General features: G+C 33.3%; 1 protein-coding gene across 1 annotated transcript; it reads right to left on the bottom strand.

The window, feature by feature from the left end:
• Positions 1–1,350: 1,350 nt before the first annotated feature.
• On the bottom strand, positions 1,351–27,641 carry LOC134263540 (uncharacterized). The gene is made up of 23 exons (XM_062745915.1): positions 27,022–27,641; positions 26,449–26,654; positions 23,951–24,182; positions 23,367–23,498; positions 23,019–23,137; positions 20,636–20,767; positions 16,189–16,433; positions 13,326–13,417; positions 12,379–12,483; positions 10,871–10,909; positions 10,383–10,499; positions 8,033–8,158; positions 7,652–7,768; positions 7,256–7,369; positions 6,472–6,585; positions 5,980–6,093; positions 5,774–5,884; positions 5,007–5,144; positions 4,561–4,743; positions 2,968–3,162; positions 1,810–1,956; positions 1,671–1,712; positions 1,351–1,355 (listed from the first exon to the last, which is right to left on the bottom strand). The coding sequence occupies exons 1-23, from the start codon at positions 27,434–27,436 to the stop codon at positions 1,351–1,353; spliced, it is 3,240 nt and encodes a 1,079-aa protein (XP_062601899.1). The 5' UTR covers positions 27,437–27,641.
• Positions 27,642–27,726: the final 85 nt, after the last annotated feature.

The raw sequence follows: 27,726 nt of genomic DNA, 5'->3' as shown, positions 1-27,726 counted from the left end.
TGAGACCAGTTTTACAAAAGAACGATTTATTTAGACCAAAATTTTACTCTTCAATTCTGCTAAATAATTTCAAATTTACATTAATTTGAAAATCGATTTGAACCTTTTTAAAAGAATTCTTAATATATTTTTATCCTAGCAATATTAAACAGAATACTAGTAATTAACATTGCAAAATTTTACAATCAGCTTCAATTTTCTTTTATCTTAGTTGTAGGTTCCTTAATTTGTAAAACAGGCTTCTATATTTTCTAGAGTCACAATCTGCATATTGCATAATGCATATGATATATAACGGAGACATATCCTAATATACCGCCGAGTACTGGCATGTTCATGTTTTATCAGGAATACGAATGTATATAACATTATAACTTACTAGAAGCGCCCTCATCAGACGCATTTGCTGTCTGTGGATTGAAAGCTGGTTTCATGACGTGGGGACTAAAGTTATTAGATTGACCGCCATGATGGCCGTTGGTGACGTCATAGGGATACTGATTTGCGACTCTTTGGTTTGTCGCTGCTCCTCTCTCACATGAATTACTGGATGCGGGCGATTGTTTACTAGTGCGAAAAAAGTTGATTTTTTAACGACATACCCTTTAAATGTGATGTGTTTATTTTTTATTAACATGCTATTATGATATGGTACCTGCGCTTCTAAAAGAATTGGTATTTGGATTTTTATCGTAGATTTCTTTTACATTTGTCCAAATAAAAAGCGCATATTTATTAATTATTTGCATATTTTAGGAAAAGAAATCATAAAACATCTCAAGAAAAGTAATTTTCCCTATGTTACAGTAATTCAATGTATCATTAAAATCATAAATATCAATGATTTTTTCCCCTTTTTTAACTTTCCATGACTTGTGTACCCATATTCTTGCCAAATCCACGGAATGTTGTCTCCATTCTTTCAAATCTGTCTCTAACAAGAAAAAAAACTGATGATCTGGTAAATTACGATGATTACTATCGATAATTACCGTAACTTGCATGTTATAACAAGTATTGTTGTAAGAACAGCTACAGCGGCAACGACCCCTAAGGAGATCCATAGGTAGGTCTTCTCTCCCCCTGATTTATAACAAAACATAAAATTATGGTATTATGCCTTAAACATGCAAATGTCTAAATTTTTAATATTGAAATTTAGGTAAAAAATACATTAATTTTTGTATAATTATCTAATCTTGTTTGATGGTTTCTTTTGCTTGTTATAATAAATAGTGTCTAGACTCACAAATACCAAAGAACTAGTAAAATCAAGCATTGAAAACTGAACCTCTATATAAAATTGAGGCCACTGGTTTAACAGATGAAACTATATACTACTTTAACTAGTTAAGCTGAAGAACAACAGAAAATCAGTTAGATAAAACTATAAAGGTTCTATATGAAAAAAGAACATCTTTGAATGTAGGTTTTACTTATGATTCATTTCATGGATTTGATAGCCTACATGAACCAAGTTATCCATTACGAGGAATACTAAGCCATGCATTCAAAATGAATCAAGAATATCAGGTAACACAAATTACAATCAAAAATGACACAATGCGTCCTGCAAAAAAGTTAATACATGTATTAAATAGATCTTCCTAACTTTTAAAATGTCATCAGTTATTAATTTCATCCTTTTAAAAAACTAAACAAGGATATACCTTTGTCTTTGGAAACTCCTCTGGTTCTTTGCTTTAGTTGCTCTGTTCCAAAATAAAAATAGAGAAATAGAGAGGATTTTGATTTTGAGTTATGATTTTTGAGGAAGAAAATATGGTTCGATATCATCAATTTATTCACCTTTATAAATCAGTTCTGAACAATGCTGTCCTTGCCAGCCTGATAAACATCCATCTCCGCATGCCCCATTTACGTCATCACATCCTTCCGGTCCTCGACAATTGCATGTTTTCTCACACTGTCCGCCGAAAGAGTGGTTAGAACACACTAATAGAATAAAGTTTTCAACATAAAAGAAATTTAACATGCACATGTATATTACAGTTGAAAACGTCTCCACAATACATTCTAAAAGCGTTATTTGTAACTGGGTGGGTTTGAAAAAAATGATATCGTGATATTATCTATTATTAGGTAAAATGCCCCCAAAATAAGGTGCAGACACACCTCATGCACATGTATGTTCCAAATGTAACATTGTATTCTAGATATCAAAGTTAGAGAATCAGAATTTAAACTGTAAAAATTATACTTGTATACCTTAAGTTATATGTGCAATACATCATTATTAACAGTGAAACACAGGACGTTTTTCCATTGATTATTTTAATTATTTCTTAATAATAGTTAAAAAGGATCGAAATTAAAAAATATTGAAATTTCTTTTTTCCAAGATGAATAAATGATAAAGCCATTGAATTCTTTTGAGTGTGTTTGGGTGGGGTGGAGAAGGGGTTATTTATTTCTTGTGGGACTCCACCATGGTACCTTATCCTATGCACCTCTGATGTTTCGGAGGTCCGTGTTAGCTCTGCTCCTATTTTGTATTGTTTTATGGACTTTGATATTGAATACTGTTCGTTATCACCATATCGTTCAATAAGAGGTTAAATATTAAATAAAAGAGCATTAAAACATCCTTAAGGACAGATGATACAAACAAACTTTTGTCAAAGAATTTGAAAATAACAACTTGGGTTATGTTCAAATAAATGAAATGAATACCCCGGTAACTTTCACCGTGTAGTTTTTAATTTTTTACTCAAATTAGGACAAATGTGGATTTCAAAATGAAAAATATTTGTAAAGGTTTATAAGGATGGTTACAGAAGGGCCGACTGTTGAACATCTCAGATGGTTTACAATTTCTCTATATTTTAGAAATTTATTATTTGCATCATTTACAATGAAATTAGGCCAAAACATGAATATCAAACCATTTTTTGTTTGTATCATCTGTAAGTTTTCTTATTATTCTTTTTAAAAGTCTTCTCATACCAATAATCTGAACTTCACAAATCTGCATTATTGCATATTGACCCTCCTTGGGTATGGACAGCAGCAGGAGGTTCCGGAGTCTGGTTCCGGGGTCACAGATGATGTCAAAGTGACCCTCACTGACCAGATCCGGGTAACTGACCTTACAGGAGGGGACAGTCAACCCCTTTGCCAGACCTATCAGGTAGCTCACATCTGTAAAGACAATGTGGATATATAAGCTGATAACAGTTAATCTTCGAAATCTCGATCATCTGTAAAGACAACGTGGATATATTGTCTAATTACAGTTAAACTTCTAAATCTCGAACACCTATGAAGACAATGTGGATATTAGCTTATAAATAAGAAGATTATAACAATTTAACTTCGAAATCTCGAACCTCCGTAAAGACAATGTGGATATATTAGCTAATAACAGTTTTGTTTCGAAATCTCGACCATCTGTTAAGACAATGTGGATATTAGATAATAATAGTTTTATTTCGAAATCGCGAACATTTGTAAAGACAACGTGGATACATTAGCTAATAACAATTAATCTTCAAAATTTCGAACATCTGTAAAAATAACGTGGATATTAGCTACATGTTATAACAGTTAAACTTCGAAATCTCGAAAAAAGACAATGTGGAGATATCAGCTAATAACAGTTTAAGTTCGAAATCTTTCAAACATCTATAAAGACAATGCAGATATTAGATAATATCAGATGAACTTCGAAATCTCGAACATCTGTTAAGACAATGTGGATATGAGCAAATAATAAAAGGCTTTATAAAGGGTCGTAGGGGGCCGGTAATAGGCTCCATTGCCAATGGTAAAATATGTGTATTTTCCAATTTCATCAAGGAAAATTTCCAAAAGACGACGTGAAACATGACATTAATGTCGAATAATTCTAAATATTATGGACAGAACAGCCAGAACAAGTTCAGCTGATATTCAATAAGATTTATTGAATGTAAATAAGTCAAAAATGCCTTGCAAATAAAGAAATGGCTCTAATTTGATTTTTTTCTAGAATGAAAATATGAATGATGATATTTTTCCCAATTTTTACTAAATGTTGCTAATTTTCTCAAGGCCCTTGAATTTAAGACCTAAGAAACCTGTTAAATAGGTGAACTTTGAAATCTCGAACATTGATATTTTGAATACCACAGAATAAATAAGTGACTTGAAGTTATTTGAAATGCCAAATGCTCATTTCCAAGAAATTTCACCCTGGAATATTTGAATCCTCGAATATCTCTCCTATCAAGTTCGACATAAAGATGTGATCTGAGGCTCATTTAATATACATAATTTACGTATCATATGGCTCATAAAATAAATGATATTTTTAATTCATATTATTGAAGATGTTTTGCCAGCTTGAAAATAGTCCGTGCTACAGTTCGAAATAAATTTACTTTTTTAAAAAAAAATTATTAAGAAAATTAAAGACAAATATGGAAAAATGGTTAGTATAAATTACATCACATTATAACCATGATCTGTGCAATATATGTATGTCATTTTCAATACCTAGAAATCTCTATACTGTATTTTATTATTACAAATGCTTCAAAACCAATCAAAAGCATTCACCTCTAGGGTTATAGACGCGAATACGTCGTATTTCCGTGTTCGCGGTTATGTTCGCTTCCCAGTAGGCATTTATGGTTCCGGTGGCAGGCGGAGAACATGTTCTGACGTCACCATCAATACTTAAAGGTGATTGGATGACTTTATGTCCACTGTTTTGAATAGGCATTTGAAATGGAATTACTCCTACAGTGAAAATTAAACTCTATTCATTATATATCATCTTCTATAATCTTTCTTTACTTCACTTTGTTTTAACAAATTGCTTTACTAGTAAATATACATTGTCAAAATTTGATGTCATAAATGAACTTTTTTAAACAAAGAGTTCCTTTTCTTATACACTGAAAGTTACCTAAATTGATAAAAATCAACCATTAATTTACTTTTTTTGACTAAGTAGATATTTAGCTCTGTAATATTTTTTTTCAGAAATAAATCTAATTTACTAATTTGGCATGTAGGCCCCGCCCATCCATGTGCGCAGGCGCTGAGACACGTCCCCGTGCCGGGATGACAAGGTCCTTCACAGTGACAATCATAAAGCCCGGGGCCGTACTTCCCGGAAGTGACGTTGTTTGACGAATCTTAAAACATAGACATGGATTCATTGGGTACTATTAATCAATATTAACCTCAATGACCCATTTACCTTTATAAAGTGTTTGACTTTAAGGGACATGAACACAGTTTTAACTGAATTTTTTAAAAGTAATTTTCAATGTTTACAATTCTGAACTAAGGCAATTCTAATGGTCAGCAAAATTTGAACACCACCTGTTGATAAACAAGAGATAAAAGTTTCTGCATAGTGTAAAAAAGGTTTGTGTCTTGTTTTTATATACATATAGAATATTTCATATTTATAACAATATGAAATTCAGCAGATCACTAGAGACTTCTAATCGTATTTAGAATAACTTCTTTGTTGAAAATATTTGCTTCGAACGAACATATGCAGTGATATATTAGTATATTAACCTGTTGTGTATTTTTTTTTATAAAAACATGGCACGGACCCTATTTATATAACAAAGGTTCGGAGTTCTAAATCGGTCTTGTATCTCATCAACTGAAACTCAAATTTTATATGATCATCAGAAATGTCTTAGTTAAAAAATTGTAAAAATGGAAAAATAAATTTGAAAATCTTGAAATGAAAGCATGTGTCCATGTCTCTTTAATGGTCAATATCATCTTTTTTTTCTTTACGCACTACACGACTCTTCGTCGGATGAGTCCTTGCAATCTTGGAAACCATCGCAGAGTAAGTCATGCGTGACAAATTCTCCACTTCCGCATCTGAAGTTGTTCGGATTTGCACTTCCTATGAAAGAAAAAAATTAGAACATTTAATATAAACATAACGATTGGTAAAATACTAAGTGATGACTAAAAAAGTTTTGTTTTCTGAGTGCTCACTGCAATTTTCTTCATCTTCACCATGTGGACAATCTGAAGCGCCATTGCATCTCCATGACGATGGAATACAACTCCTGCTGCGTTCACATCTAAACTGGTTCCAGCGACAGATTTCTACAGGGAAAACAATAAAAGAAAGTGTTCAAGGAGCATATAAAATTGTAAAAGTGTGAAAATGTACACACCCGGTAATCCTACAAGGAATTCTGTGTAGCTAGATTACTGATTTGTGGTTCTGGTAAACTATTGATTTGCAGATGAGTGTTTTCATTTAGGTTCTGATTGATGAATTATCGTACTGCTGTTCAGTTATGTTATTCAATTGTTTGTAGAGATGACATTATTGTATGTGTATATGAGTACGAGAGTGTTCGGCACTCCTCGGCCGATTCGTACATATGTACCTCAGAAGGTGACGGAATCAGCCGAAGTTTGCCGAAAGAGATGTGTGATTACACTGTGTGATGTGACGTCACTTGTTTGTGATCTCACCGCAGTCTGATTCGTCTGAGTAGTCCCCGCAGTCGTTCTTTCCGTCACAGCGCGAGCGGAAACTGACACACAGGCCATTGTTACAGGATCTCTCATAATACGAGCATTTCTTATCTACAAGTCACAACAGAGTGTAATAATTATATATTAAATAACCTTCTGTGCATTCAGATCAAGAGATTAAAGACCAGCAAAAACTTCAGATTGTTATTAATAACATAATGCTAAATTAATATTTCTCTTCGTAATTGTTTGTGTTAAAATATCATTCCACATTCCTTTTAAAAAGTTGAAATAATTTTCGATATGATGTTAATTGAAAAGGAATACGAAGAATTAAATTTGGTCTTAACTCTTAAGTCGTAAGTCCTTTAATTTGTAAAACGGGCCTCAGGCTTTCAACAGAGACAAGATCATATTTGGGTGCAAAGTATTATTTTGTGATTATTGGGGGGGGGAGCAATTGCCGGAATAGATTATACAATATTCCAGATCAAACAACAATTTAGTAATTTATTAAAACTTACTGAAGGGGACTTCAGAATAAACAATACCCGGAAAAGAAAGTTTTACTGTATATTCAATCAAATTAAGCTGTTACAATTCCAGACTTTTAGATCCCAATCAAAATCAACCTTCAAGATGTAGGAGTGTATGATCAATTTCACTTATTAATAGAGGTTTATATACATTTATATTACATCCATGGCACATCCATGGCTTAAATTAATTGCTCATATATTCGCATTATTGGGTATTTTGCAAAACTATTCTGAAAACCTACGGCATTTTAAATGTATTTCATCCGAAAAATCTCCACAGTCGTTGCTCCCGTCACACAGCAGTCTGTCGTCGATACATTTCTTGTTAAGGCACTGGAACTTGTCAAATTGATCACCTACAAGTCAACCTTTGTTTTTATAGAATTACCGAGTACATAAAAAAAGTTCACGGATATCATAACACCGTAATTTACAAAGGATGTATTTGTTTGAAACCAAATATGGAGATAAACAAGTACTAGATATAACATATGATATTCAAGTACATCTTGCATGATTATTGTAGCTAACATTCAAGGACAAAATTAATATGTCACAAATCCAAATGCCTTCCTCTTCTCCAATATGTCTTTACCATTGCTAATTTGACCAATACGTCATTCTTAATAAATACTCACATGGGCATCCCACTTCATCCGACCAATCAAAACAGTTGTTCTTTCCGTTACATGTGAGATTCTTATAGATGCAAATATTATTATCACACTGAAACATGTCTGGCTTGTACGAACAATCTGAAAGACAATTTAAATTTCATTGAAAACTTTTAGGGCCTATTCCATCGACACATCTATACATGAATCATATTAAAATCTGAAAATGCGAGTTGATATTTAATACCGGTATAAAAGGCACTGAAAAGCAACTTGCATTGCATATCGTCATTTTAATTTAAAACAAAAACAAATTCATGCCAAATTTAGCAATTTACAAATGATTTTCGCAGTATTCAATTCAACCAATAGAAATGATTTATTTAAAGAAAATGAGTGACGTACCTCCACCACAGAGCGATGGTTTCTCATCTGACCAATCAGAACAGTCCTTTCTTCCATCACATATCTTGGATTTGTTTATACAGTTGTCATCAAAATAACACTTAAACTGAGATTCAGTACACCTGTCTGTCGGAAGATGCAATTTAACTTTATAATGACAAAGAGAAAAAAGTAACATTGTCATTTCATGTTTCATTTAATACAGGGTTGTTTCTAGAATTAAAATAGCAAAGGATATTCTTAACAAAATAGAAGCGAGTTTGGGGTTAACTGTAAAATAATCAACCTTTCTACATAAAATTAAGATTCTTCAACCTTTACAAACTATGTAAATTTATCGACCTTACTTCACAAGCTGTAAATAACCTATCTACACAAACTGTATATGAAGTAACCGTATGACACTAAATGTAAATTAATCAACCTTTGTACACAAACCGTTAAGTAAAATCAACCTTTCTGCAAAAAACGTAAATTTCCCTTTCTACACAAACCGTAAATTAATTAATCAGTCTTTCTTCACAAACTATAAAATAACCAGCCATCCTTATTTAAAAAAAAAACTGCAAAATTAATTGATCAAGCTTTCTATACAAAAACTTTATAAATAAATCAACCCTTCTACACAAACTGTTAATCAATCAATCAATCAACCTTTCTACCTTAACTTTAAATCAACCAACCTTACTAAACAAGCTGAAAATTAATCAACCATCTACACAAGCTGTAATTATTAATGAACTTTACTAATAAGCTATAAAGTAATGAACGTTACTAATAGGTGTAAAGTAATCAACCTTACTAATAAATTGTAAAATACTAATAATCTGTTAAGTAATGAACCTTACTCATAAATTGTAAAGTAATGAACTTTACTAATAAACTGTAAAGTAATGAACCTTATTAAGAATCTGTAATTAAAAGTAGTGAACCTTACTCATAAATTGTAAAGAAAGTACCTTACTAATAAACTGTAAAGTAATGAACCTCACTGATAAACTGTAAAGTAATGAACATAACTGATAAACTGTAAAATAATGAATCTTACTCATAAATTGTAAAGCAATGAACCTAACTCATAAACTGTAAAGTAATGAACCTTACTGATAAACTGTAAAGTAATGAACCTTACTGATAAACTGTAAAGTAATGAACCTTACTGATAAACTGTAAAGTAATGAACCTTACTGATAAACTGTAAAGTAGTGAACCTTACTGATAAACTGTAAAGTAATGAACCTTCCTGATAAACTGTAAAGTAATGAACCTTACTGATAAACTGTAAAGTAATGAACCTTACTGATAAACTGTAAATTAATGAACCTTACTGATAAACCGTTTTAAATAATGAACCTTACTGATAAACTGTAAAGTAATGAACCTTACTGATAAACTGTAAAGTAATGAACCTAACTGATAAACTGTAAAGTAATGAATCTTACTGATAAATTGTAAAGCAATGAACCTAACTCATAAACTGTAAAGTAATGAACCTTACTGATAAACTGTAAAGTAGTGAACCTTACTGATAAACTGTAAAGTAATGAACCTTCCTGATAAACTGTAAAGTAATGAACCTTATAAGTAATTGTAAAGTAATGAACCTTACTAAGTAACTGTAAAGTAAAGAACCTTACTAATTAACCGTAAAGTAATGAACCTTACTAATTAACTGTAAAGTAATGAACCTTACTAAGTAACTGTAAAGTAATGAACCTTACTGATAAACCGTTTTAAATAATGAACCTTACTAATTAACTGTAAAGTAATGAACCTTACTAAGTGACTGTAAAGTAATGAACCTTACTAAGTAACTGTAAAGTAATGATCCTTACTAATAAGCTGTAAAGTAATGAACCTTACTAATAAACTGTAAAGTAATGAACCTCACTGATAAACTGTAAAGCCATGAACCTTACTAATAAACTGTAAAGTAATGAACTTTACTTATAAACTGTAAAGTAATGAACCTTAGTTACTAATAATCTGTTAAGTAATGAACCTAACTCATAAATTGTGAAGAAATGAACTTTTTTAATAAACTATAAAGTAATGAACCTTACTAAGCTGTAACGTAATGAACCTTACTAATAAACTGTAAAGCAATGAACCTTACTAAGCTGTAACGTAATGAACCTTACTAATAAACTGTAAAGTAATGAACCTTACTGAAAACTGTAAAGTAATGAACCTTACTGATAAACTGTAAAGTGATGAACCTTACTGATAATCTGTAAAGTAATGAACCTTACCAATAAACTGTAAAGTAATGAACCTTACTTAATAAATAAACTGTAAAGTAAAAAACCTTACTAATTAAACTGATAAACTGTAAAGTAATGAACCTTACTACACTTTTCGTCTTTTTCATCAGATCCGTCGCCGCAATCATCTATGAAGTCACATTTACTTAGCCATGGAATACAGTTACCGTTATCACAGGTAAATTCAACCAGATCGCAGGATCCTTTACAAAAAGAATTCTCAATGGTTTATCTACTGTAGCATAAATTAAACAGTTTCATGATCAATTTTTTGTTGAAATGTGCATGCTGGTGGTTTACAAATACATGACAGTAATGCCTTAATTAATTTGGTCATTATATGTACGTTTAAGTGAAGTTTTCACATTTTGAGCTGATTTTTAGAGCTTGCATAAGTAATTGTTTTTCTTCTTTCTGTCTTCAACATATTGAATTAAATTATTTTATTTTTATCAAATTAAAATTATTTATATACGAGTATGTTATTATATTGTCAGAAATAAAAATTATAAATAATTTTTTTTTTCTTAATGTTATGAATATTCTTGTTGATTTTGTTTTATACTTTACTTACTCCAGAGATATTGCCTGTTTTGTGTCCCAAGTTCATATTCTATAATGAAAAAGCAAGAAATATTACACATAGATTTAATCACATGATCATGTGATCCTATTAAGCCATGTTTAAACTGGTGAAATTTACTGATTAACTTATTCTATGTTGAAATTTACTGATTAACTTATTCATGTTATTCGATCTATATACATGTATCCTATACATGCTATATGCGTGGTGCGGGTCTTGTTGAGAAGAACCCCCCCCCCTTTTCACTTCCAGAACATCTCTCATGAAAAGTATGTCTGGATTTGGATTTTCGTCAAGAAAAATATATTGGCCCTGACAAAAGATTTCTACCCAAAGAAAATCCCACAATCGGTTTTGGAAGAATTCTCAACCACCCCCCTCTACCGAACCAGTTTCCTTTCCATAGTGAATAAATATGTATATTATATTTCATATCTTACTACAAGGAAAATAGGTACTAGTGCTAGTAATACCTAATAAAAAGAGATTAACTATAATTATGATCAATATAATATATGTCAATTACATTTTCATTTTTTATGATGTACATAGTTTTTAATTTCATTTTATAGCAGGATTTTCCCCCGAAGGAAGTCTCATTTTAGAGCATTAATAAGAATTCCCATGCCATGGAAAATCCTGCAACTACGGGGAAAATCCTACCTACACTGTTACCCATAGACCTAAACTATAGTGCTCCGACCTCGCTAGATAACCTAATCAACTACTATACAATGGATACAGAGTTATTCGATCACTTCCTGATTCCGTGGGTACAGTGTTGGAGCTATGTTATGTGTTGTAAAATTTCAGGGGCCCGTTTTACAAAAGATCGACTTACGACTTAAGACCAAATATAATTCTTCAAATAACATTTTAATTAACATTATATCGGAAATTATTTTTTAACTTTTAAAAAAGAAGGTGGTAAGATATCTTTACACATACAGACAATTTCAAAATTATTAATTTTGCAAAATGTTACAACAATCTAAAGATTTTGGTCTTTGTCGTAAGTTCTTTTGTAAAACGGGCCCCTGAATCGTGGTCATCTGACATAGAAATACTGAGTAAAATACATGTATATTTAAATAATATATTGAAAATCTGCAGGCGAAAGAAACTTAAAACAGATCTAGAAACAACAAACAGTGCATATTTACATATTAAGTATATCATTATGAAAATACCGTTTTCATCCAACCCCCCCCCCCAAAAAAAAAAAAAAATCATATAATCATATTTACGACTGTTTTTCCTCAAACATACAAATGATCTATAGGTGAATGATTGTCGTAACTAAGGAAAAAAATTCAGAAGCGACAGATGTATTACCATCTGTCTTAAAATGAAGTAATGATACCCTTCAAATTGCGTTAAAAATAATTCCATTTATATTGTAAAAGACCTCTATTTTCAAAATTTAAATACAATCAAAGTTTATACAAACACCACATCTACTTTTATCAGATAACATCAATCTATATATTTTATACCTGGAGTTCCGTTCACAATATGAAAATAAATCCACACAGAAAACGCCAGCGTTCTCCGTACATGCTGAAGCATCATATTTTTGTTAAAAACTGAAACATTATTAAGTTGTTACACAGAGCTAGATGATTGCGAAATCCACCAAAAACTTAATTATTTGAACAGGGTGTTCTTATCAGCTGCTCTATAAAGTGAGGGTAGCGATATTTATATCAATCACTATGTACCCCTCTATGTAAAGCGATATGAATATGTGTGTACAAGTACACTGGTTAAGAAGAATTACATTGATTCCCTATCTATCGATACATTGCAAAATAAAATTCAAAGTGAACCAAGAATTTATTTTATTTTTTTAAGTTGATGGTTCTTAATTAAAATGCAACAGAAATTAAGTTATAAACAATTTTAATTTGAAATTTTCTATTTTGTTTTTTCCAAACGCCAAGAATCTTGACAAATGCACGCAGCCTTTAAGGTCAATATATACTGAACAAAAAAAGAAACGCATAATCAGAATAATATGAAATTCTAAGTTTTCAGTTTAAACCTTATATTATTTAGGCGATTTTAGAGTGTGTTGTGATAAAAATCAATATTGCAAATTGAAAAGTCAAGTTGATGTCATTTTCATTGCCCCCAAATTCAAGGGGCATAACAATATGTACTGTGCAAAGTCTCAATGCTAGTGGATTTCCAATGTACGGATATTGTGGAGGAATACCATCTCATTTCAGTCTCTTGTGAACAATTAATGCATTTTTATGCAGATTTTATCATCCAGCAATTATAGCAGCGGTTTTACAGCAAGTTCTAAATCGCATGAGGTGATGAAGGGGGAGGGGGTGTCTGACGGTCCAGACTGGTTGTGGTTACAAGCGGATGGCATGATAGTGGTCTTCAGACGTTAGTTTTAAGGTTTCAAAGCCCATTGATTTATTTCAAATACAGTTGCAACTTCCTGTTGCGTAGCTCCATTTAGTATCATCGTTAGCCTGGTTGTATTCATCTTTGTTTGGGCGTGGCATTGCAGTATCAACACTGCAATCAAATGTTAAATATGTGTTTAATAGAAGTGTGAAAAGTTTCTCTAAATCCAAAATATCAATGAAAATAGACAACTGATTTAGAAGAAATCATGAAAAACACTACTTTCATAAACATGTTTAATCAAGGGAGATAATTCAACACTTGGGTTTTAAAACCCCATGTTGTCCTTTAAATAGGTCACAGGTATCCATTGATGTAAAAAATAGTTGTTTCATGAACATTCTAAAAATTTCTTTGACGAGTAAAACAATATGCGTTTCTTTTTTTGTTGAGTATATTTTGAACTTTATTGGGTTTTTCCTTGGAGTTGAAGAGTTCCACTAAATGAAGGACCCCTGTGCAATACTTTTAATGTTTATATATGGATTTGTACACCTCTTCTAAAACAATTTTTGATGAAAAAAATCTGGAATTTATGCTTTGTAATTTTCGTACATTTTTCTTTGAACAATGCAAAAATTTTACAATTTGATATCTTTTCAAAACCCCTGGTAATGTATGCTGATTATTTGTCGGAACACATGTAATGGTATTGTAAGTTAAAATTTAGAATATCTTGAAAAATTATCAGTGGGTGAGGTACGTTGTGTATGTCCTTAAACTCTGATCTTATTGATTTGGCAATCTTCTGAAAGCAATACATTGTACCAGAAAGCTTGACTGAAAAAATAATCAACACCAAGTAACATTGTGTTTTCTAAGCAGGTTCGTTGGTCAAAGGATGACTGGGTTTTGGCTCTTTTTCACATGCTTCGAAATTCTATTCTTTTCTATCTAAAAATATTTTCACTTTTGTTTCATTAAACATCTTGTCAATTTTGAACCAAATTTGAAAACGCTTTCCTGTAACCGCTTTTCAAATAAAATGTACATGTTCCTTTTTTCCTCTCAATAACTTATAGGAACAAAACATATCCAAACGGTTGGTAACCGAAATTCGGGAACGTTGAATCCCCCCTCTTCTCCAAATTTGTATATACTGAAATATTATACAGATAAAGCTAAATGTAATAGAGTTTGCCTCCTTAATATATTAGCTTTAACTTAAGATTTTTTACAATACACTATATGAAAGAGAAGATTTTTGGTTGTATCTCTAATTTCTAATATCAAAATTCTATGACCCCACCCCCATCCCCTACACACACTCACACCCTAGCAGGGTTAGACTTTCTAAGCTTTTCTTTTTCTCAAGTGTATATTTTTTTCCAAAAACATTCCAAAAAGAATATTTTATAAATCATTCATTCATACAAATTCATGTATGTAACCTTTAAAAGGTAAATCACAAAAAAGAAAGATTATTTATCAACTGCTAAGCCCAAAGTCAAGAAGATTGTGAATACATACAAAACCTCAAAAAGTGAATGATAAAATAATATTTCCAAACATGTTTGACAATCAGACATCTTCTAAGCAAAAAATAATGAATCAGTAGCAACTTCCATAATTTTATTCAAAGACAAATTGATTTGGCAGATTTTTTTTCAAGAAATGCAAGAAAGAGAAATAAATGTTTGTCTGTCACAACATTTTTTTTAATATCAAGAAGATCTGAATTTTACACAGTCCTCTTTTTTAACAACATACATGTAACCATTATATATACAGGCGATGCTCTCAAGATCAATTTAAAAATGAAATTGAACCTCTCCTAAATGTTGTGACATATATAGCACATTCTTTTAAATGTGATTTGATGATAAACATTTTCTTTTTCATTTCAATTACTTTGTCAAATATGCAGTATAGAGCCTTTGAACATTTTCAATTTAATTTTTAGTTACAAAATTAAATTCATTTCACTTTACTACATGTATATTTATCATGATCATCACTACACTTTTTTTTCACTTCCCTGAAACTTTATGCCTGTGTTAAAATGGTATTATTTTATCATGGAATAAATGTATGTTTTGGAATTTAACAATGTTGCTTACTGATGTAGAACACAGTTTTAGATCATAGAAGCAGATCTGAGTTGAAAATTGTCGTAGATACCATCTTCTAAAATGCCAACATTTTGTTAAATTCCGAATCATATTATCATTCAAAGATAAATTTATACCCTGTTGATATATTTCACAGTACCCTCAATTAGAATAAAATATGATATAAAATTGTAAGACACATTAGAACTTGTGATAATTTAGGTGTACATTGCACAATAAAACCAGAGTTTTTAACTGTATTGAAATATATATATATAGAAGCTTTATACATGCATACATTACCAACAATAAACCAAATGAAAATTGAGTACATATACAGTAAACCTTGACAATAATTAAGTGAGAGATATATTGGATTCTGTTTCATTATAACAGAGATTCTTTACATGGTGAAAACTCCCCTGAGGGAATTGTAAAAAATTCTTTAACACCAAGAAAGCCTTATAAAAGAGTTCTTATAACTGAGTTTACCCATATTGTACTAGTTGTTACATAAAACATTTCAATGAACATATAAATAAAATTAATTGTAGTAAACAAAATTAACACAACAAAGTGTAACAAGTGAGATGGACAAATAATGATGATATGGTACATAGAATGAACAATGCACCCAATGTATCATATCTTATTATGAAACAGCTGCAGCCATGAAGCTCTCTTTTAATTTGTTTTCTTTCAGATTCAATGTTTCTCCAGCAACCCCCTTCCTCTTTCCTCATACAACAAAATTTGAAGAAGGCTACATGATTGCAGCTTATTATGACATGATGACCTAATTTTGACTTCATCCATGACATATTTTAACACTATTCCTTCTCCTTTTCTGAGTCGGCCTCAGACACCATTAGAGTCTCTACCATACTGTTTGCTGCCGGCTGCCCATTTTCTGACGTCCAGGAGTCACATGACACCACGGCAACGTCTATATTTTCCTTCACTTCCGCCTTGGCGCTGGCCACGGCTTGCTGAATGGCTACCTGACGCTGGGCTCGCTCAGCCATGATTGCACGTGAAAGGGTGACCTGGTGTTCCAGTTTCTGAGCACTTAATGCCTAGGCAAACACAAAATAAATAAACAAAAAAGATCATTAGTATGAAAATATCATTTTTAACCAACTTATGAACAAAGTAAGAAATGTAACAACAAATTTGTTGAAGATTAATTTTCCTGCTTTAGATATAATTTTGGATATGAAATGACAGCAGTTCATTCATTAGCATTAGTTTGATTTGGCTATATTTATACATGTATTTCCAATGTCTTTGTCCACGATAAATTACAACAAGAGGCCCATGGGCCTTATAGGTCACCTGAGCATTATGCAACAAACTTTCCAGTGATTGAATTTGATTCATGTTTTAAGCCAGATGCTATGGCATTCACAATTTTGAAAGAGGCACCATTGATCATCATAACAATACACTTAACAGTTGCTTAGTTTGTTAACTTAATGCCAATACCCAGGGTAGGGGAGCAAAAAATGCATTTCAACTAATCAGTAATATTCAGCAATAATCAGTAGTGCCCCTACCACACATGAACCCCCGACCCTTAGGCCTTGATATTTGATTAATATCAAGGAGCAGATTTCAAACCATTCATTCATTTTCAGTATATTAGTAGAGCCCCCACCCCCCTCTTCTATGGTACCCCTGACCCTGGGGCCTTGAAATTCACAATTCTTGAAGATTAGGGCCCTTGTCCATCATAACTACATAGGTAGTTCATCTGCTTAATACCCTAGAGCAGAGAAGAAGATTTTCAAAGACTTAATGTATTTTCACTTTATAATCAATAGAGCCCCGCCCTGACACCAGAACCCCTGACCCTGGGGCTATAAAATATACAATTTCTGAAGAGGCATTCCTGCTCATCATAACTATGTACTTAGTTTATTTAAATCCTAGGAGCAGAGAAGAAGATTTTCAAAGAATTCATGTATTTTCACTATATAATCAATAGAGCCCCGCCCTGACACCAGAACCCCTGACCCTGGGGCCATAAAATTCACAATTTTGGTAGAGGCACTCTTGATCATCATAACTATGTACTTAGTTTGTTTATTTAATACCCAGGAGCAGAGAAGAAGATTTTCAAAGAAATAATGCATTTTCACTCTATAATCTATATAGGCCCGCCCTAACACCAGAACCCCTGACCCTGGGGCCATTAAATTAACAATTTTGGTAGAGGCACTCTTGCTCATCATAACTATGCACTTAGTTGGTTTATTTAATACCCAGGAGCAGAGAAAAATATTTTCAAAGAAATAATGCATTTTCACTATATAATCTATATAGCCCCGCCCTAACACCAGAACCCCTGACCCTGGGGCCATAAAATTCACAATTTTGGTAGAGGCACTCTTGCTCATCATAACTATGCACTTAGTTAGTTTATTTAATACCCAGGAGCAGAGAAGAAGATTTTCAAAGAATTCATGTATTTTCACTATATAATCAATAGAGCCCCACCCTAACATCAGAACCCCTGACCCTGGGGCCATAAAATTCACAATTTTGGTAGAGGCACTCTAGCTCAACATAACTATGCACTTAGTTGGTTTATTTAATACCCAGGAGCAGAGAAGAAGATTTTCAAAGAATTCATGTTTTTTTACTATATAATCAATAGAGCCCCGCCCTAACACCAGAACCCCTGACCCTGGGGCCATAAAATTCACAATTTTGGTAGAGGCACTCTTGCTCATCATAACTATGCACTTAGTTAGTTTATTTAATACCCAGGAGCAGAGAAGAAGATTTTCAAAGAATTCATGTATTTTCACTATATAATCAATAGAGCCCCACCCTAACATCAGAACCCCTGACCCTGGGGCCATAAAATTCACAATTTTGGTAGAGGCACTCTAGCTCAACATAACTATGCACTTAGTTGGTTTATTTAATACCCAGGAGCAGAGAAGAAGATTTTCAAAGAATTCATGTTTTTTTACTATATAATCAATAGAGCCCCGCCCTAACACCAGAACCCCTGACCCTGGGGCCATAAAATTCACAATTTTGGTAGAGGCACTCTTGCTCATCATAACTATGTATTTAGTTGGTTTATTTAATACCTAGGAGCAGAGAATAAGAGTTTCAAAGAAATAATGCATTTTCACTACCTAATTATTTAGCCCCGCCCTAGCACTAGAACCCCTGACCCCAGGGCCATGAATTTCACAATTTTGGTAGAGGACTCATTGCTTATTACAATCATGCAAACAGTTTGACTGCTTGATTTCCAGGAGTAAAGAAGAAGATTTTTTAAGATTGCATTAATTTTAGTGGTTTTGGCCCCACCCCTCAGGCCCCAGGGGGGCAGGGATCATGAAATTCACAATTTTTGTTCCCCTTCACCCATAGATGCTTTGTGCCAAATTTGGTTGAAATTGGTTCAGTGGTTGCAGAGAAGAAGCTGAAAATGTTCAAATGTTAACGCACGACGCACAACGCACGACGCACGACGCACGACGACGGACGAAAACGGATAGCAATAGGTCACCTGAGTTTACTCAGGTGACCTAAAAAGTTAATGTACTTTATTTTCTACATAAATGTACTGGTTCACTGATAGGTGCAATAAAAATTACTATGTACAGAGCGGGACAAATAGAGATGGAATCAGGGCTTGTAGCATATGGATTTGTAAAAATCAAGAACATGTCAATAGAAGGAATAACTGTAATACCTTTGGATTTTATGACAATGATCAATCGATTGGCTTGCGTGATAATTTTATGCATAATAAAGTGCCGCGCCACAGCATGATACGCCCGTCATAAAAAAATACAATTTTCTTGAACATTTTAGTGTGCAAGAAAATCACGTCAACCTTGATTCCAAGATTTCCATGATTTTTCCATTCCTTCAAATATTTATCCATTTCCTGTTATCTAGGCATTAATTATAATAAATATTACATCATTAATAGATTTCTATGCTGGTTGTGTTAGACCTTGTCAAATGCCCATCATATTAAACAATATCAAATTATTCTTAACATCTTAATCTATACCAAATTAATTTTGAAAAGAAAAGGCCTGGCCATCAAATGACATAATTATGCTATAAACTGACCAGCACTTCTTCTGTCTAATCCCCAAAGGATACAGATAAGCCACTTGATCAGCTAGCCTTCCTACATTGAACTCATTAATTAATCTTTAACTGGATGCTTGTCTACTCATTACTACCAAGAGATGAATGGGTCTGCACTATCTACCATAAATTTTTTTCTAAACATATAAAATATTCAACAATTTTTTTTGGTTGAGATTTAATGTCCGACAGGTTTTAATATGTAATTCATATGGAAATGCTGATTCCACCCCACCCCTTAAAATTAGTTTTTAAATTAATAATATTATATAATATCAGATTAGTCTATTATGCAATATCAAATTAGTTTTAATCAAATTCATTTTAAAACTTAGGCTAGCCAACAAGAGCTATTTTTAATCCAACAGGCTTACCCATCTGCCCAATACCCAAGGGATATAGATAACACTGATGTTCTATCAGTTAGATCCTCACACTTAAAACTCATTAATTTCTCTCTAATTTGACATGCAATTTTCTGTTATCAAAATTCTTCTTGACCAGTGCTTGATAATTACACTCAAGGGAGAGGTAGGATTTCTCTAACATACATTATATTTGTTATAGATTGCTGTCAAGTATATACTTAAAAAAATAAGTATTTTCTTGATTTAACATGTTTTTAATAAGGAGAGTGCAATACTCTTACATTATTTGGGATGCTTAAATGAATAGTAAAAAGACACTTTTTTTTTTTTTAATTTCACTTAAATTAAAGGTCACAGTGACCTTGAAATAGGTCGCGACACACCTTCTACCTAAGATGCATAAACTGGCCAAGTTTGATGATTGTTAGTCTTATAGTTTTCTAGTTATGGGGCGGAAAGGATTTTTCCATATTTGGCTATAACTTCTTAATAAAAGGTCAGAGCGACCTACTTTTTGTGCGCGACACACCTTCTACCCAAGATGCATCAGATGACAAAGTTTGATAATCCTAGGCCTAATAGTATTAAAGTTATGAGCCAGAAACGAAAAAGCTAACAGACAGACGGACAGACAGACAGACGGACGGACACGAAGCCTATAACATAATACGTCCCGTCTTAAGACGGGCGTATAAAAAACGAAATCACACAAGCCATTTAATTGATCACATCAAGAAATCCAAAAATAAGACAGTTATTCCTTAAATGATTCCCCTCCCTACCTCCTGTTTCTCTTTCTCCATCTGACCTTTGACCTGTTGGACTGCTGCGTCTCTGAATAGCTGTGTCTGCTGTTTGGCCTGCTCTATCATTGACTTGAGCTGCTGGGCCTGTAGCAGCATGTTATTGGCCAACTGTAGGGGTAGAAATAGTTTAATGTCATAACAGTGTGATAAAAATACGGCATGAAGACAACTGAAGGGGTAAAAATAAACTCATTGTCAGAACAGTAAGATGAAATATAGCACAATTGTTGCATTTGATGACAACTGTAGGGGTAGATATAGACTCACAATGGTGTGATGAAATACAAAGCTGTTCGGAAATTACTGAGACAATTACATTTACTCCATAAAGTACGGAGTTAATTTCATGAAAATTCAACAACATTTTACAAAGAACGCATTAAATACTTATGCAAAATTTCTAATTTCTATGATAATTAGACAAGTCTCGGTGAAATGATAAATATGCACATGTCTATCGACCTGGAGCAGCATTGCTACGTCATGTAATGTCATGTCAGCGGGAGATGGTTTCACGTGTAAAACATTACGGAAGTGTTTAAAAATTTTCCTTCTTTGTTATTACAGGTAACTCTTGATGGCTCGAACTTAGATCTCTCGAAGTTCTTGATCGCTCGAAGTGAGTCTCCTGTCCCGATTTTTTCCACTATATAACTAAGCAAATTTACTCTTGATTTCTCGAACTCTTGATCTCTCGAAACCCTTGAGGAATAGTAATGGCAGATTACAAGACGAAACACTTGACGAATTTAATATTTTATTTCGAATCAGTTTTAAAGTTTAACGAAATATGAAAATTCAGAAACAGCCTCGCTGTCACTTTTAAGACTATAATTGGACAAATACATACAGAATTTCGTTCAATGCACATATTTGGAAAAGTCACAATGCTATGTACCAAGCCACGCTGTTAAAATGCCATCTTCATATAACAAACACGTTGAATGATGTCCGCATGATAAAAAAAAAAATAAATGTACACGTACTGACGATGTACATCATTTGCTTTACTCAGTTTAATAAATATTCATCTAAAATACGAAAACATATCGTTGTTTTATAAAAACCACGTGTAAAACGTAAGGACTTCATGAAAATCATTACATCCAGTAAGACTAATTCTAAAACCTGTCAAACAAACCTGGAAAAATCCAGACTCTTGAAAACTCGAACTCTTGATCTCTCGAAGTTTTACCTCGGTCCCGCGGACTTCGAGGTTTCAAGAGTTACCTGTACTTATAACATTACAAAAATCAAACAGTCTCTTTCTGTTCTTTAAAAATGCATATAGTATGCTTCTGCTATAGCCCAGTGTAAAACTTTCATTTGTGTGAAAGGATGACATAGAATCATGCAGTGCCAATTTCTACAACGCGGGTCAATGATAATAATACCATAACAATATTGATTAACACCGTAGGTCATGACTGATGGTTGTCCGGAGCTTTTGAGTTTACTCTGGTTAAATTGATTGTAAAAAAAATGTATATCAATTAATGAATTAACAAAGCCTAACACACAATTTTTTTCTCGTTGTTATTATTTTTGCAGGTAGTGAGTGGAAAAAAGTTTTACATTGCGCTACACAAAATTTTAGGTTTGTGGCTGTTCCGCCCTTGACGTCAAAATCGAGTTTTTTCGTTGTTGGCATATTTCTCTACCGCACTTATTCTTTTTATGATTTCTTATTTCTGATCAAAATTCCAAGGAAGTTGCACAACATGAATTTGAAATAAAGCTGAAAATTATACACATAAACTGAGTTACACTGTATTTTCGCTCTTATTATGGGTTTAAGAAGAGTTAGAACGTTGATGTTACATATTTTATATATATGATTTGCAAATTTTCACGGAAAGACATTCATTAGAAAGCAAAATACACACAATGTCTCAATAATTTTCAAACAGCCCTCGTATAACATAATTGTTGCATTTGATCACTTGTTTTGAAAAGGTGCATACTGATTAATGATTGGGTAGTATGTTAACAAATTTTGTAATCTTTCCAACATAAATGGGAATGTAAAATGAAGTGACATACTACACAATATGTTAATGAACAGTGACATTCTAACAACATGTCTCAATATAAAGACAATGTTAAATCTATGTATAAAGCCATACATGTATAGCATTCCATGACACACAACAGTATATGCACATTTCTTAAAACTTTGCTATCTTTGCTAAGCTTTATCTACATGTACAAGTAAGAAATTATATCTATTAACACATTATTATAATTTTTTGACTCCTCCTAAACCATGTTAACCCCATCCCCTTCCCAAGATATCCACTGCAAGATTTGCCTCTTTCTGATGAATTTAACCTCTGACTTTTGACCTTTAACCTCTTACCTCTTCCAGCTGCCACCACTGTCTTTGCTCTGACATGTCAGGAACTGACAAAATGGCAGCATTTGTCAGTCCTCCGTTTGCACTCTTCACCTCAGAAATAGGAGCCATCACTACAGCTTCTACAAAAGTCAAAGGAAATGTTAACAACAATGTTCAATCCAATTCAATGAATAAAATATACTTGGAACTAATCAACAATGAAAGGCTTACAATTAAATTTCTTTTCTTAAGGCCAGACAACGCGTTCCTCAAATATTTGTTTTGTATTTCTTGGTATTTTATGAAAAAATATGCATTATTGATATTCTCTTTGGTTTTCTGCACTGTTTTCAATATGTTTTTATATACCTCCTGTAGTCAGGTATGTCCCCAGACTGTCGTTTGTTGTTAAGATCTGCATCTGCATGGTCTCGCCCTCCGAGGTCGTCACTTTGATTGGCTGTGCTGTGTGGGTCTGTCCACCAATGGATACCATAACAGCTGGAAGGAGGGATAATTGTTGTAAAATGACCCAAGATTCTGACTGATTCAAGGTTAGGTCATAAATACATGTTTGAAAACACAGTTGTAATATCTCTTAAAGAATTTGCTAGTTCTGGACTATATGATATCTACTAAGTGTAACTTTGTTCATTTGTACAGGCAGAAGTCAGTTACAAGTTAATGAAACCCTGTAATAATAATCAGGCCTGATGAATATTTAGTAGACTTAAACAGTTTCTGTTTTGTTAAACTTGAATTTGTGCATCATTCATTAAATATTAAAACTAGGAAAAAGGGAGAGATATTTCACTTTCTGCTACACAGTTTTTCACAATATTTCACTCAAATGTGCCATTGATATTCAACTGCAACTATAACCTGATACAATCTAATATATTAATTATATTGTTCTTTCCAACAACTCCACATACATTGCCATGGCTACCTACCTCCTGTGTCTTTGGCGATGTTGGAGGCTGGTACGATGGTTGCCATGGATACTGGTGAGGGAGCGTTTGAGATTTGTTGTGAAGCTGAGGGGGTGGGAGCAGGGGATTTGACGGAGTTGATTCTCTGCTTTTTGATTGGTAGTGGAGAAGATAGAGGAGGGGAGGGTGGGCCTCCACTCTCGCTGTCTTTCTTACGCCTCTTGTACGGGACAAATAATCGCACAGGGCCAGTCTAAAATGTACATGGTAAAATGTGAGATTTACGTCTCTTTATTACTGTAGATGACTAAATTTTTGTGACACCTTATTTTCGTGACATAGTCATTGACTCTTGATAAGTGAGACAAAATTTCCACGAATTGTGGATCTTGCTCTATATTATCCTTAGAAAAACTATTATGTGCGATAATTTAATTTCCTCAACCACATTGTCTCATGTAATTACGCCAAAATAAAATTCTCGCAAATAAAAAGTGATTTACAGTATATAAATGATTAATATATAAATATTGCATGTATGAGGGGTGATCAAAAAGTTCATAAACTAATTGAATAACTTCCATACAAGAAACAATATTTGGTTTTAATGTTGATTATATTTTAAATTAATCCTCCCCGATTTTAATGCACATCAACCACCGTTCTGCGCATGTGCGAATCACGTGATATTGGTGGTCATGTGACCCCCTCCGTAGCGTTCTGTCACAAAAGTTGAAAGATTTTTCCGAGTTTTATATTTCTTTCCATGTGAGTTAATTTTTATGACAAGAACGGTTCATTTGTCAGAAATGGTCATATTGGGTGGATAATATTAACATCCTTTCCAAAAACAAGCATGGTGACCATTAAAACACAAATCGTCTGTCTCAGGAGAGACCTTTATTCAAGGTGGATAGAGAATGGGTGCATCCTTTTTATCATATCTAATATGTTTAAAATCTAAAGTAAATGATATCTTAGGTATTTAATACTTATATCATTGTTCAAATATTCAACTATTTTTCAAATTGCTAATTGGAGGTCTTTGATAGCAAATTGCTTAATTAAAAATACATATCTTTTCAAACTTGCTTTCACTGGACAAGATGACAAGTATCATTTTTAACCATCAGCCTTCCTTCACTAAAACGATTAATCCAATCATTAATTCAGTCTTCACGAAAACTTTTCAAACTAACTGGCCAGTCGGACCAGTGAACTTTCAAAATTTACTGGCCCACCAAAATTTTTACTGGCTCCTTGATTAAAAAATAAAAGAAATACATTTTCATAACTGTAAATTAATACATGTTTACGTACTTCAACTTTTAAAATGCCGCCATTTTCGTCCTTTGTCGCGTTTAGGTAAGTTGTTCGTTGGAAATTAGCACATTTTACGTACTAGTTAATAGTTACTAGCTAGTTCCGGTTGTTACGTAATACATCCATGCTATAATAGGGTTATAATAATATGATTCAATAACACATGCTTGATCTTTTTATTTTATATATTAATGAAAATTACGCAAGTAAGTCAGTTAAAATATATTTTGACTATGTATGATTTTTATAATCAACAAGCCCATCGGACTTCTTGAATTCTGATTTTCACTGACCCGAAGTCAAAATTCACTGGCCTCGGTCTTCGGACCAGTGAGTTTTCGTGAAGACTGTTAATTGAATTTATAGGAACTCATTTACTTCAATAAACTGTGTACAAATTATTATATGATACTGTAGAGGGATTTCTAAAATATTACAATAAATTGTACAGTCGTTTGTTGAACGAGTTCGACTGAGACAACCATTTTTCCTCAAAAGTGACCTAAATAGTGGCGTCACAAACAAAGAGAGAATCTTTATTCAGCATATGCTGTTTATAGACCTTGTGTATGGCTATGATTGTGTGTACCAAATTTCATTCTAATCTGAATTGTGGTTTTGCAGATATAGAGACAGTTTGCGAACTTTTGATCACCCCTCGTAGTTGAGTGTAACATTGAAAATTTTCACCCCAACAAAACCATTGTCGACCGAGGCGCAGCCGAGGTTGACAATGGTTTTCGAGGGGTAGCCTCGGTCGACAATGGTTTTGTTGGGGTGAAAATTTTCAATGTTACACTAAACTACATGCATTGCAGTATTTATTATATTATACTGAATGTTTTATACAAAAACATATTACAGTGAACCGTGCGCACATAAATTCCACACAGTCACTTTTTTTTGTAATACCACCCGTCATCAAGTAATGTTGACTGTTGCTATGCTCGAGGACGTGGTTTCATTACTCAGCGGGTAGTAGTGTTTTTTATCAAATGTTTTTTGACGAATCAGATTCAAGTAATTAAATTTACATGAAAGTATAATATTTCAAAATATTGCCTTTTCTTTGATCCTTTTAGTTTAAAAATCAATGTTATTAATCAAAATTAAAAAAAAATTTCAAAAATAAAAACTTCAGGAAAACTGACAGAACTCTGCTTATGGAGAACATAAAATGAAAATAATAAACATACGACTGATTCGTCGTCACAGCAGGCAGCACATGTGCAGGAGGTTGCATGAGGCTGCAGAACGCCATCCTCAATTAGACACTGCAGTGTCCGACCCCCGTAACGAATGCTCCTCTTCCAGTCCTTGCTGCTAGCACGACCGCTGCGGGCCTCAAACTCATTAGGAGTGAACCATTCACCATCACTCTTTATACATCTACCCCTTCCTCCTGTAAAAAAAAAGGTCTTAGAATCACTGACATCAAATTCCCAAATTTTCTTTTCCTTCGTCCTCACAACATTAGGGGGTTGAATTGATAAACAGTTGTTAGACCCCTGTTTATGTTAAATTATCAACTTGGCTTACTAAAACCCGCATTCTGATTAGTGAGCACTATACTCAATTACCGTTACGAGAAGCAGGACTGAATTCAAAGATATCGAAGAAAATTGATCAGGGGTCCAAAGGCAACATTTTGATTAAGAATCCCCCAACCAACCCGCTCGACACTGTGAGAATGAAAAAAATGAGGCATGATGATCAATCTTGATTCTTCCATATTTGAATTATTTCTCACTCTCAAAATTGATTTATACCTGAACCGAATTTATTTTTGTAGAGCTCTCCGTTGGAGTTTTTACATCTCACTGGCAGAATATTGCCCTGCACAGAGTCATCCCATGTGTACTTGAACCCCTTTTCTCTGCTGAGTGGAGTGGCGGGGGTGGGAGGGGGTAGAGGGGTGGTGGGGGTTTTGAGTCCCCCATCAAATGTCTGATCGTGGATCACAATGTGAGTAGTTTTTATATCTTCCTGGATCTGTTCCGCCGGCACGAGGCCTTGGGTTGTCGTCACATACAGTTGGGAGGGCAGAGGCTGATGGTTGATCGAGGGACTCTCGGCATTTACCGTGCTGCTTGCATCACCACCTGAGTTGGTTTGTTGATGATCGTCCGTAAAGGCCGAGTCGTCTCCATTCGGAAGCTCTTCGGAAATGTCGACTTCTGACATTACGGAAAAATTACGGAAATATTGGTAAACGCATTCTCAATAAAGACATACCAGGGAGACATTTTGTGGATTAATTGTCTATGTTTACTAAAGCATTAGTCCTCAACCAGCTCTGATCACATGTTTCATGGAGGAGATTTTGTAAGAATCCACAATTTCTGAACAATAACGGAGATATCCGTTCTTTTACGAGCAATGGCGGAAAAAGTACGTTGGCTACTCTCAAAGCAAAAGAAAATTAATAGAAATCATGTTTCAGTAAATAATCTGATTAACTAAAAGGAATATTT

Source organism: Saccostrea cucullata, unplaced genomic scaffold (assembly GCF_032062105.1).
Source record: "Saccostrea cucullata isolate Sc308-1 unplaced genomic scaffold, CSIRO_AGI_Scuc_v1 ctg1853, whole genome shotgun sequence".
Lineage (NCBI taxonomy): Eukaryota > Metazoa > Mollusca > Bivalvia > Ostreida > Ostreidae > Saccostrea > Saccostrea cuccullata.
Note: the sequence above shows the minus strand (reverse complement) of the source record. Positions and strands in the feature narration are given on the sequence as shown.

Excerpts from the sequence above, each read along its gene's own strand:
- LOC134263540 (XM_062745915.1), bottom strand. The coding sequence starts at position 27,436 with ATGTCAGAAGTCGACATTTCCGAAGAGCTTCCGAATGGAGACGACTCG. Across the intron at positions 26,655-27,021 it reads CAAAAATAAATTCGGTTCAG|GAGGAAGGGGTAGATGTATA; the intron begins GTATAAATCAAT and ends TTTTTTTTACAG. Across the intron at positions 1,957-2,967 it reads TTGTGAAGTTCAGATTATTG|TGTGTTCTAACCACTCTTTC; the intron begins GTATGAGAAGAC and ends TTATTCTATTAG.